The sequence below is a fragment of the Corvus hawaiiensis genome, chromosome 14 (genome assembly GCF_020740725.1).
Source record: "Corvus hawaiiensis isolate bCorHaw1 chromosome 14, bCorHaw1.pri.cur, whole genome shotgun sequence".
Taxonomy (NCBI): Eukaryota; Metazoa; Chordata; class Aves; order Passeriformes; family Corvidae; genus Corvus; species Corvus hawaiiensis.
Window position 1 is genome coordinate 4,213,217 of NC_063226.1, and position 12,794 is coordinate 4,226,010.

At 39.9% G+C, this 12,794-nt stretch overlaps 1 protein-coding gene across 2 annotated transcripts in view; it reads right to left on the reverse strand.

The window, feature by feature from the left end:
* DACH2 (dachshund family transcription factor 2) overlaps positions 1–12,794 on the reverse strand; it is a 249,558-nt gene that overhangs the window by 84,319 nt on the left and 152,445 nt on the right. For both annotated transcript variants that reach the window (XM_048319119.1, XM_048319118.1), the window contains exon 3: positions 984–1,115. In XM_048319119.1, coding sequence (XP_048175076.1) covers positions 984–1,115 — 132 coding nt within the window. The remainder of the gene's footprint in view (positions 1–983; positions 1,116–12,794) is intronic.

The following is a 12,794-nucleotide window of genomic DNA, read 5'->3' on the forward strand; positions in this document are numbered from 1 at the left end:
CTAAGACCTCCCAGCTGCTGCTTTATTGGTCTAATAAATTACCATTTTGATGGTAGGATGCATATGCAGCATCCACCAGCCAGGCTTTGCCTTTGGAGACGCAGGAATGCCGATGGGAGAGCGGGGATCCACGGGGATCACACTGTCCCTCCCTTCCCAAATTGGTAATGGAAACAAACAAAATGTGTTCCCAAAGGATAAAAGTGCATTCTAGGATTCAGTAAAAAGTGAGGCCAAGGGGAACTGCCCTTATTGTAACAGGTATCAGAGACAAAATGGATCTGTCTTGTGGCTCTCTACACTGTCCAAGTAAAAATCTCTTCACCTGGAAGGACATCGGAATAAACAGAGATTTCCTCCCCAAAGGATCCATTTTGACTTCACCTTTGAACCCTATTCTTGAGGAGCTGGGACTTGGGGAGCTCAGTTCTCATTTATATTAATGCTTGTATAGCACAGACTGAATGTGTTCTGTGCCAGGGCCTCCTGTCCAAGGTGACTCCAGCCACAGCCAAGGATTATCACGACTCCCCTTCATAGCTGTGCTTTGCAAATGTCCTTTCAAGGAAAGAACCAAATGCAGAAGAGCCATAAGCTTGGTGCTGGAGCATTCCCTACCTTACCTTTCTCCAGTGACCTGTGGAACTCAGGAATTCCAACAACCTGACCTTTTGGAAACTTTCCATCATTTACTGGACAACTAGACAGTGTTACTGCCAGCAGAGCAATCCTTTGTTACTCCAGATGTATTTAGGGGGCACTTTAAAAGGTCTGTATCCAACCCTAAAGAAGATGATCCTTCACCTGTATTTTTCAAAGAATTAGTGAAGGGAACTGTTGGGGGAAAAGTGGAGGAATATGGAGGAGAGCACTAATTGTGAGTTAGCACTGGTAGAGCAAAGCTTACAAAATATAAGAGCCCGAGAATTTGAGACCCAGGTGCTGAGAGCTCCAGGGCAGCTCAGGGGCACAGCATCCCTTACCTGCATTAGAATTGAGCTCTTCATTTTCTGACTCGGTTCCATTTTGACTCCCACTTCCATGAAGGCTGTTCATGGCCATAAGTTTCATTTTCTGTAGCTTCATAGCCTCTGCCATGGCAGCTGCTGTCAGACCTGGAAAAATATAAATAAGGAAAATGCAGTGTCATATTATACAATGTGGCACTGCAAGTATGAACAGAACATTCCTTTTCAGTAAGAAAAAGTCACAAAAATTCAATGCCCATTCTTAGTCCAGTTAAGTAATGCTATCCTACACCATTCTAAGAATTTTAAAAAATAATAAATCCTTCATGTTTGTTTTTCTTTTTAACACGTATAGCATAAAGCAGTATTTATTTAATGGTATCCCTTTTGATTATACTTTTAAATATAATTTCCCGTCACTTTGATCACCTTGTCACTTTGATCACTTTCTGCTTGACTTATTTAGCTGCAACAAAATTTCCACACACAGACTAAGATATAGTATTCCTTAATTTCAACAGTTCAAAGCCAATTAACATGTAACAGTACAGCATTTATTGTTCTATTATGCATCCAAATACTGTTTTGTCCTTTTGGGAATCTGTTGGTTTGGATTAATATTACTGTTACTGCAAAATATTACATTGGAAATATGTAGAAAAACACAATATGGATAATCACAGAATCAATCCCACTTTTAAGAGACCATTAAGACCAGCAGAAATTTACAGAATTAAGGGGGGTATTGGTAGAGGATTTTCAAATTACTAAAACCCAATTAATTTCCAGTAGTAAAAGAGAAGAAGCAGAGCAACAGCAGGCTACAGGTTACCAGAATAATCATGATTTTTTATTATTATTATTTAGATTCCCAGTACCTTTTTTTCGTAAGTGCAAAGTTTTTAAGTTTTAACTTGGTCAGTAAACAAAGAATCAGACTGTCTTCCAGACAGTACCAAGTTACTTTTACTCTGGGCAAGATGTGACTGAAAATAATCTGAAGTTCTTGCAGGAAAGTCCAAGAGATATTGCCACATAGCCAAAAATATCTCCACAGGTACAATTGTTTATTCACTCAGGGATTAAATGGGTTTATTCTTCCCCCCCAGAACAGCAGAACTTGCTTTTATTATTTGCTACCTACTTCCACAAAATCACTGAATTACATTTATTAAAACCCAAGACTTTTTTGGTGGTAGTGCATGTTCTACCAACCCATGCAGGTATCATACATCAAACCAGAATTAAATGATCTGCTTCTGGAAAGTATTGCTTACTGACAGATTCAGACACTGATTAAAGGGAACTAATAATTTTCACACCTCATCCATAAATTACAACACTCTTCTAAAAGCTGCTACAAATTTGACATTCAAATTAGCTCTGCTGCTCCTCTAATGGGCTTCTCATTATTTTAGTAAGACTTAAGAAAGGAAGCAATCCAGTCTCCAGCTGCATGGAGAGGGACACCTTTATCACACACGGATACAGCAATTTCGTCAAGTTCAGCAAAGATATTCTGATCATCGTCAATAATTTTGTCTTTTAGGGTATTTAACGCAGCCCTCACTTCATACAGAAGACCACTACGCTCTAATTTTTTTTCAACACCCTTTAAAGTTCTTTTACAAATGCTACAGGTTTTCTATCAAGCAGATATAAAATCCTGATGTTTAAACTCCAGTTTTTATCTCACACACTCTCACTTAATCCATCACAGAATACATCTTCAGTGATAAAACTCTCCACACACTTTCTGGAGAAGATGAAATAGTCTGCAAACTTCTCACTTTTTTTTCTTTGGGAAAGGAAATGGGATTGCTTTTTGAGTGTATTTTACATTATTTTCAGGAAGTTAAAAAAAAACTAAGCATCATCACAGTTCTGAGGAACTGACTGTTTTCAAGATTTCCAAGCACCTTTTCACTTTATATTTTTAAACCATTTGCAAAGAATTCACATTCATTTTAATGGTTACAAAAATATAGTGTCTGAACACGGAGTTTTTTATTCTAACATTTTATCATTTGTATGTACCCGGGGTGTAAAGACAAACCAGTATTCCAGTGTTTTCATCAGGGTCAGTATTTATACAGGTCCTTGATACAGATTGGAAGTAATAAAATTTAATTAAACATGCAAAACAGTAAAGAAACTATTTATAAGGAGGTAAGTAGGGAATGGAAAATAAATTCAGATCTTTAGCAAAATATTCAGAGAAAAGACAAGATAAAAAATTGTCCAGGGCGCTGTATTTAAAAAAAAAAGGAAAAATAAAAATCCCCCCAAACCTTCTACTGAACAGTTGCACCAGAAGTGTAATGAAGGCAGAAAGGTACCACGGAACAAACAGAAAATAATAAACACAGTCCCCAAATCACCACGATGCCGCCTGCAGAAATTAAAGGTAATTATTGTCAGGCGTTTCTGAGCTCCCTAACCAGACACAGCTGCCATAAGGACAGCAGCCAAGAAACAGCGATGTATCAGAAACTGTGCTGTGCCATCTGCCACACCAAAGTCACTCCACTTGAGCAGCGAAAGTTTCATGAGTAAAACAGAGCCCTAGTGCAGAAAGCACCAAGGTCCTGCAGAGCCAGGCACAAGCCTGAAGATACAGCTGAGATTGTCCCTCAGCTCAGTGTCAGCAAAGTCTTTATTCTGTCGTTCACTCCTCAGTCTATGTAATTTCTTACTTGAACTAAAAGTCACAGGATCTGTCTGAGGCAGTTTAAAAACAACGTACTAATCCTTCAGAATTTCTGAGAGGTAATAAAGTTGAGGCTAAAGCAAATGGGTTCAGCAGTAAGGGAGTGCTGCTGATTGAAATGATGGCAGAAAATGGGCAGCATTGGCATAATCTTCAGTTAAGGTACCACCATGGTTAACGTTACTGGAGCTATTAATTTAACTATTAATAAAACTCCTTTCTACAACTGACTCAGCTCGGACTGGCTGTGGCAAAGAGGGCTATTCCTCAACTGACTTAGCTAAGGATCTACAAAGAACTGAAGAATCATTTCCATCCTCTTGGATGAATCATTATCAGCAGTAGAATCTCACTTAGAGCACCTCACTTTGAAAAATGTCCCGGACACTGCTGTAATGTATACATCTATCCCTCTACTTCCCCCGAAAAAAAAGAATCACTTGGGAAACCCACATGCTGGATTACATACTTCAAAGCTTCTGGTTTTTCCTGTCCATTTACACTTTAAATTTTCCTTCCTTAAGTTACCTTCTGCCAGCTGTGACCAGTCAGGGAACCCCCAGGAAATAAACTGTGCACGTTTGTTGTCAAACACGGACATCCTTCACAACACCACAGGAGTTGTCTCAGCACAGCCAGGATGGTTTCCTGGCAAGGCTGCCCACAGCCACGTGGCTGATGGGGCTGGTGCTGCTCCAGTATCCCCAGTTACCTGGGCTGGCAGGGAGCAGCTCCTAGTAGGGATCTCTCAGACAGACAATGGAATCTGGGGGCCGTGTTCCGTGCACAGGAGCCCGATCCCAACTGCTCAGGAACTCCTGCACCATGGTGTGCATGGCAGAACAGCAGCTGCCATCTGTAACATGATTTCTGTGAGCCCAGTTTTGTCAGGACACTGCATCTTCCCTCTGGGAGTCTGCAGAACTCCGCTGCACAGCACAGGGATTTAGCCCTGAAATAACCAAAATAACCCTTCGAGGACACACAAACCACACACTTCATGCACAGGTTGCACTGAAGGAAAATTCTGCAACTGTGTTCTGGACAGATAGGCCAGGCCTAAGAACCAAAGAGTTTTCAGATGAAGAGTCTGGATCCAAATCAGGACTGTTCTCAGCTGACTGCACAGGGCACAGCACCGCTCTGGGAGATCCCAGTGCTTGGGGGGCTGGAGATGGAACAGAGCCCCACATCCTGGGAGCCTTGGCTGCTTCTGCACCCCCTGAGCATGTCCTCTGCTCCTACAGCCACAGCACCTGAGGTACCTGTGAGCACCAGAGAGGCTTCTCCAGCCCTTGTCTGCATCCCACTAGGTCAGTGGTTAGTTGTATACTCACATGTCCCCTACACAGACAAGAAGACTACTGAAGGTTATTCCTCTGTGAAGTCTCAGGAGTTATTTCAAAAGAAGCAGCATTTTCACTGCATGGCCCAAAGATCACAGCCCCAGGTTGTTTGCAGTCTCCCATCACAGGGCAGTGCTGAACCACCCCAAGCACCAGGGGACAAGGGGACAGTGTCCCTTGCCTCCAGTAATATCACAATTTACTCTTTAGCAAATATTTTCTGGTGTTTGGGTAAGAATCCAAAACTCAGCTACATTCCTGCACTGAGGTACCATGGGTGTCTTGGGTGCAAGTGACCCCTCCACGTATAGCCAATGTCCAGTCACTGGAAGTTGGATTTTGATGGTGAATACAAGGGCTCCGAGCTTTTCAGGTGACCCTGAGTATCTGCTAATCTCATACTCTAGCTACAGCTTTTTTTTTTCCAGTTTCCTGATTAGTCAGACTGTGCCCCTCCCTCACATTAGTTTGAAAGCTTTTCTGTCAAAACTGTGAACAAGTAAATTAACTAAAGGAGAACTATGAGTAATCAAATCCTGAGGTTTGCAATTAATTAAATGAAATGGTGAGTCAGTGAACTGAAAAATGGTTTTATATTAAAACAAAACATTTAATTAAATTAACAGTCAACACATTGCAATTAATAATATTCAAAAGGAAAAATGAAACCTAGTTTAGCTGTGCCATACTATTTCAGTGTAACAGTCAAGCACTGTGCATTGGCTTGTTTATTATTTGCATTCAGAGCTGCTAAGGGTCAAGCATGCTGTGCTGAAACAGCAATGATGGAATATCTGGTACTATGAAATGTTAGTATGAGAGACCATATTGCAAACAGTGAAAACAATCCTGAAACCTTTGACAAATTAGGCCTTCCAAGACTAAAAAGGATATGCTCACTTTAATTAAAATTAATAAGTAAATAGATATAATATACTTTACATTTTCAGAATGCCTGCACAATTTTATTAATTAATTTAAAATGACGCTAGATAGTAAAGGCTTCTCTGCAGCTGAAATGAATCACTCTTGCTTAGTGATAAACAGGGAGGTAAAACTCAGCTACTACACAAAGGACAGTGAAACCAAATTCCTGGTAAGAGCAGTAAAATGCCCAGAGTCTTAAAGCAGTTTGGAGACGGGTCCAAACTCGAAAGTCTTGTTACTGCAGATGTTTTTCGTGTTTGTGAACTGACTCAACCAGAAATGTAGGAAGGTTCAGTTCTAGCACGTGTCAAGTTTTCAATGGCTCTGCAAAGGTACCCTGGCTACCACGTGGGAATGGTCACAATAATCCATCAATGTGAATTGTCTGAGAGCCCCAAGGACGGAACTCGGTGAGTAACTGGTGAACAACTGGTGAGTAACTGGTGAGTAACTGGGCACTGCAGGCAGGGGATGGATTTTGGCGAGAACTCTGTCGTGGGCTGGGCTGTGGGAGCATCACCCCAGGACTGGGAGGGCACTTGGAGCCCAGGCTGAAATCCAGGACATCCACCTGACAGTGCCCAGCTGAAATGCAGCCAAGAAATGCATCACAACGCTGGAGCTTCTTTCAGCTCTTCCTACACGCAGCCAGTTGTTCTGATATTACAACCATATTTCACAAATACATTCTTTCCCATTTTGCAACAGGAGAACACTCCAAATGACAGCAAGTATTGATTTTTAGAGTAGAAAATTTGAATTTCTGTATTTATCACACTGCATGATCAAGGCAAAAGAGAAAATAAAGACTCCTTGCTTTATCTGAACAGGGCTTGGAGCAGCCTGGGATAGTGGAAGGTGTCCCTACCCATGGCAGGGGGTGGAATGAGATGACCTTTAAGGTCTCTTCCAACCCAAACCAGTCTGAGATTCTTGGATTCTCTAACCACATTGAGTTAAGCAAAGTTGAGAAACTACTGAAGATGATCCTTACCAAAACATTTCAGACAATACTTAAAAATATGGAGTGGCCTAACATTTTTAAATACCACCACTTTAAAATGTCAAAAAAACATTATACTGTGGCAAAAGAGTCCTACTGAGGGGGAAAAAATCCAAACAAATATTACTCATATATGTCAGGAATTGTGAGAAATTAATCTTTCACAAAGAAGCTCCAGTCAGCTTGAAAATGTCACAGTCTTTTCTTGAGGGACTTGATTCTCTGCTTTTGTGCAGTCCCTAAATATTCCCTAGGTAACTTCCCTTTCTGCAGCTGCTGGATAGGGACAGACTCACAGGCAGGTCTCTTCATCCCACATTCCCACACAGGTCAAGGGATGCTCTATCATCACCCAGGCAGTGATGCTGGGGAAAACACTGATAATGTAATTTAAAGACTTTGCCAAATGCTCGAGGGATCAGAATTAGTGTTGCACAAATGTTTCTGATGGCTTGATTTTGCAATCCTGGTAATTTCTGTTTAACACACTGTGCTTGCTCGCCTTACTTTAAAATACAATTTCATGCAAAAATTCACATGAGCATAAACAAGATTAAAACCCCCAAACATTAGAACATCCCTGCCACTCTGTGGAACAAGTTACAGAAGCAACAGGTTGTCACTCTAATTTCACACATATTTGGACAGTAGCAAAAGTCCTGATTCTCACAAATCTGGGTGTCCACTTTAAACATGAGGAGAGTTCCAGATACTTTCATCCCATGTCTTTCTCTATTATTTAAGCTTCCCACCCCACTCATAACCTTTGCCCTGATCTTATCCTCCTGACATCCATCTGAAAGACTGGAAACATTTTTAATGTGAACATCTTCCTTCAAGTACTTGAGGCATTTCACATCCGCCATCCACATGAGGAGACGACAACCCAAGAGCTCTGAGATTTCCTGTCTAGACCCCAGGGTCTCAGTTTGAAGTACACAGAAATTTTAATCCCAGATATGTACCTAGATCTGTAAGATGAGCACTCCTGCTCAAGCTGATGCACAGCAAAACCCAGCTGTGCATTTTACAGTTGATTTCCTTCCCAAAAAGGCCACCTGCATCTCACGTCAAACTAAACTGCAGCTTCCCCTGTTGGAGGGAAATGGGAAAATCAGAACTTCAAAAAGCACTGAGAGGGTTACATTACTTTCTTTCCTTCATTCTTACAGTGGGTCTCGTGAGAATTGATTAATTTTGTGACATTTTCTGCTCTTCTTTACAATCTATGTCATGAGAATGATTTGTCAAGGCTGTAATGCGTAATACTTTTAGTATTCTGCACTACTGTGACCTTTACCTTCTTCTGTGTATTTGATTGACTGACCACCCCACTCTGGATGTACAGGTTTCAGAAGATGGAAGCACATGCCAGACACAGCAGCCATTGAATTAGCACTGAAAAAATCACAGTCCCTTGATAACTTTTACATTCTTCAGTGCAGATCTGATGCAGTTTTAGATGTGTCATTGAAACTTTTCAACACAAAATGGAAACTTACAATATGGGGTGTATTTAAGCAGCGTTTTCAAACATCAAGAAGTGACAGATTCATGCACAAGGACTCTGATTTCACTAAGGATAAGACAAGTTAAACTAATGCTCATAATCACCCAAACTCTCAAACTATCTGCTTATGCTTTCATAATGCTGTCACGGAGTGAAGATTGCAATTCTATGAGATAAGGACTTGAAAAATTAAAAACTAAACCAGAAGCATGTTAAATTACCTCCCTGAGAGCAACACAAAATAAATTCCATTTACAGAAAAAAATATTAACTCCAAAGTGCTAAACATTCAGAAGTCACAGGAAAGAAGCGGGGCTTACCACCAGCATTTGCTTCTGCCTGCAGGACTTTGTTATCCATTTTAGAATATTCTTGGGTTCCTGGGAACCTAAGGTTATGTTATCAGTGTATTAAACCTAACAGTGCTCATATTCATCACCCACGTTCTGTTACTTCACTATAATCACAGAAGTCTGCACGTGCTGCCATCTGAAATCAGAATTTGCTGCTGTTTCTTTTTTCTCCACATTTATTCCTTTCCCATTACGTCAATTTCTGTGGGTTTCAAGCACTTCTCCGTAAGTAGTAATGACATGGAAATTGCCGAAGTTTTTGGAAGTCCTTTCAGCGAAGTACCAAAAAGTCTGAAAGCTTATCTGAAGTTGGCACAAATCTCTTGAGTTTGTAAAATTAATTGGGCTGGAAGGTCTTCTGAGAATAAGGACATCTTTGTGAGTGATTTCAAGCTATTTCCTACTTGTGGCTGGAAAATACCATACAAAAATATTTGTTTTGTATCAGATGACACATGGCAGCTACATCCCAGCCGTCTCAATCCACCAGTTTAAAATACTGCATTTCGAGGATTTTAAGTGAATAGTGAGTTCCATAAACTCATCATGCTCCAGTATTTCACAAAAAACCTCACCACACTGCCAGGATCAGCACTGCTGGCAGAGACTGGATTATTAAGCTGTGGTTTGCATATTTGTAGAATCATCCCCTACATGCTGCTGCTTCCACAAAAGCCATTTTCAAGACTCTGCCAGAACAGAAATGGAATGCTCTGATCACACACACAGCTCTTAGTTACTTAAGGCTGAGAAATCTGTGGCCAGTTCATAAAACCCACAAAAAAATTATGCTTATTTGAAGCACAATAACCTAAGCAGTGAAAAGAGAGAGCCCAGACACTCCTCTCCAAATGACATTTAATTAACACAACCTCAAAAGATTCAAGTTTGAAAGCAGCATCACTTAGGAACAGAAATTCCCGGAATATTCTTCTGAGACCTACAACCCCTTTAAAATTCTGGCTATTGAATTAAAGCAAAATATTAGTGCTTTGAGATCATTTGAAAACCCACAACTTATTCACAGTGAAAAATATTTGGGAATGGCATTAGGGGATCTCCAGCTTCAAGCACAACCTACCTTGTTTACAATTACTGCAATCGGACAAAAGACGTAGAATGTAGTGCACAAATGTAATTTTCTTGAATAGCCAACTCCCAAATGAATACTCCATTAATTGTACAATGCAAAATAAAGTAATACTTGGGGGATCAGGGACATCTACCTCTTCAAATGAGGACTCCACCTACTGCCACATGATGAGCTCTTTATACACTTTTGGCTTAGCAAAACCTGTTGGGTTTCTGCTCTGTTTTTCATTTGAGGGAGTGGAAAACCACATTCCTCCAAGGCAGTCACAGCCTGATCTTCACACAGTGCTCACGAAAGCAACTTTTGCCACCAAGTCCCTCCCACCAGGGCTGGTTGTGCTAAGAAGGACCCCGTGGTGCCCCGGCACCCAGGGTATGAACCGCATGGTTCTCCTCTGGAAGAAGGAAATGAGATATTCTGGATGAGTTCCTTTCAGTTCCAGCAGGGTCTGGACAATCCGAAGGGCCTGAGGAAGGACAAGCTTCCATGCAATGCTCCAACTTGCACAGGAAATTCCTGTGGCAGGAGCTGCCCAGACGCCTCCCCAGAGCTGAGCTGGCGCTCTGGGCACCTCTGTGAGGAGGTGATGGATATGTGCAGTCCCAAAACCACACAGGGAAAATGAGGAGGCTGCTCACAGGCTGCAGAAACCAGGTTTAACTTCAGGGAATGTTCAGACCACAGGTAAAGAAACAAAAGAGCCCTATTTTCCTCTGAGGCATAAATGAATGACTATTGATCCCACAGCCAGAGTGTGAGGAATGTGATTATGGAGGAGTGGGTACCTTTACCTTCTTTTCTTAAGCATTTTTTTACCTCTGATCATTCTGATCTCTCTGTTTTTCAGTTACTTTCCTACAGCTTTGCTGAAGCTTATTCATGCACATTTACTTGCACAAATAACACGGCAGACAAGTAATTTAGTCCCAATAGGTTAATATCACCTTTGTTTATGAAGTTATGCCACAATAGCTATTTCCATTTTACGCTGTGCAAGGTAAAGAACATTTTTCAAAGCTAAGACACTGACTGGAAGCTTATTTTCTTGTTCCAGGTGCTGAATAAAAATAACACTTAGAAGATGAACTACACCATTTTTAAAATCTTAAAGGATGTGTCTCTACTCATTGGTCAAGCTGAATTAACTTGCAGCCTCCAAGCCAAATGCAGGCTCGAGGAGGAGAGGAATAATTTAGTTACTGAATTGAAACACTGAGTAATCTAAAATTATGCAAATATTCTCTTTGCCCTTGCAAATCTTTACATATGAACTCTACTGGTCTTTACTCCCGAGTTTGCACCAGTATAGCAGTTTCATTTCTTCTAGAACTATGGCAACAAACATTTTTAGCTCAGGTTTTGTGCAATTATGTCAGTAGTCAAAGTATGTTCAGATTTTAAAATAGATTTTAAAACTGAAATTAAATAAATTTACTTTAAAAATAAAACTGCATTTAATATAAACGATGGCCGAGATGTACTGAGATATTTTTATCCAATTCAGAAAAATACTGCAGGTATCTATTCATCCTGCTTTTCCAGTATTCTACATTATATAACTAACCACTTCAAGAATTCCTTTTACAATTATTGTACTCTGCAGTCCTCAACTACTTCTCAGTATTAATACTGTACTTTTTTGTAGCTATCTGTTTAGAGCTGAGAGATTTAAATGTACTTTAAGGCCTTTCCCACATTGCTAAGTTCAGTATTATATATTATTATAAAGTTATCTAGATAATATTCCCTCTAAGCATTTAGCTCCCTGTAAGCATTTAACTCTGATTTTACAAGCATAACATGCAAAACATGCCAATTTTGAAGTTCATTAAAAAGACAAATTCTGCTTCTTCTATAGATATTTCTTTTAAATAAATCTTTTCAGTATTTATCTACTATATCCTTTAACTGACATTTCCCTAACAGTAGCATGACATTGGCAAGAGTAGATCTAATAGACATTTATCAATTAGTATCTGAGCAGCTCAGTATGTTAAACACAAATCCTAACTGGAATTTTATTCCCCTGTATATTTTTAGGAACTGGTATGTATTTAAGAAAACCTACTCACTTCCCTTGGGCTCAGGATGGATATGAGACAGACTCCCCTAACGTGAATGAACTTACAGATGACCGAGAAACTTATTTATATTCTCTTCAGGAAATAAATAATTTGTCCTTATTTCTTTCAAAAAGCCACCAAACTGATCATACTTGAGAAGAAAATTAACCTCTTTACAGATTAATCACTAGGCAGCTTTGACTGGTGAAGAGAAAATTGTATTACAAATGAACAGCTACCTGTTATCAAATTACAAGGCATTTTCATCAAAGGACCCAAAAATGCAGCACATTGACCAGTTAACATGTTTCCACTGACCTGGGGGGGTTTTTCCAGTTAACAGCTTCTGAAGAATGCTCCTTTTGATTCTTGTCTCTGACACAAAAGTGATTGTCCCATTTAGCCACTGCTCTATCACATACATCAGAGAATCCTATTTACTCACACGCTACTGGAACATTAAAACACAATACTGTGATTGTCTCTGGAAGAAAATTCTAAAGATTGACTTTTTTCCCTTTTTTTTTTTTTTTTTTTTTGGAAAGGGAGTAAGATCAAAAGCTAACTTTAATAGATGTTTGACTAAGGTCACCCTCCTAGGAAATGGAACACTGAAGATGAAAGAGAACAAATAGATTTGGTTTTTGATCTCAGCCAAATGCATTTGGCATTGTTTAGCTTTTACAAAATACTTCAACTTCAGGTCATATCATGACTAAAAAGAATTGGTTGAAGGTTTCACTAGTTTGGTAAGACTTTAACAAGTACCAACATTTGGAAAAACATCTGAAGTATTTGGCCAGATTTTTTTCTTACTGGAA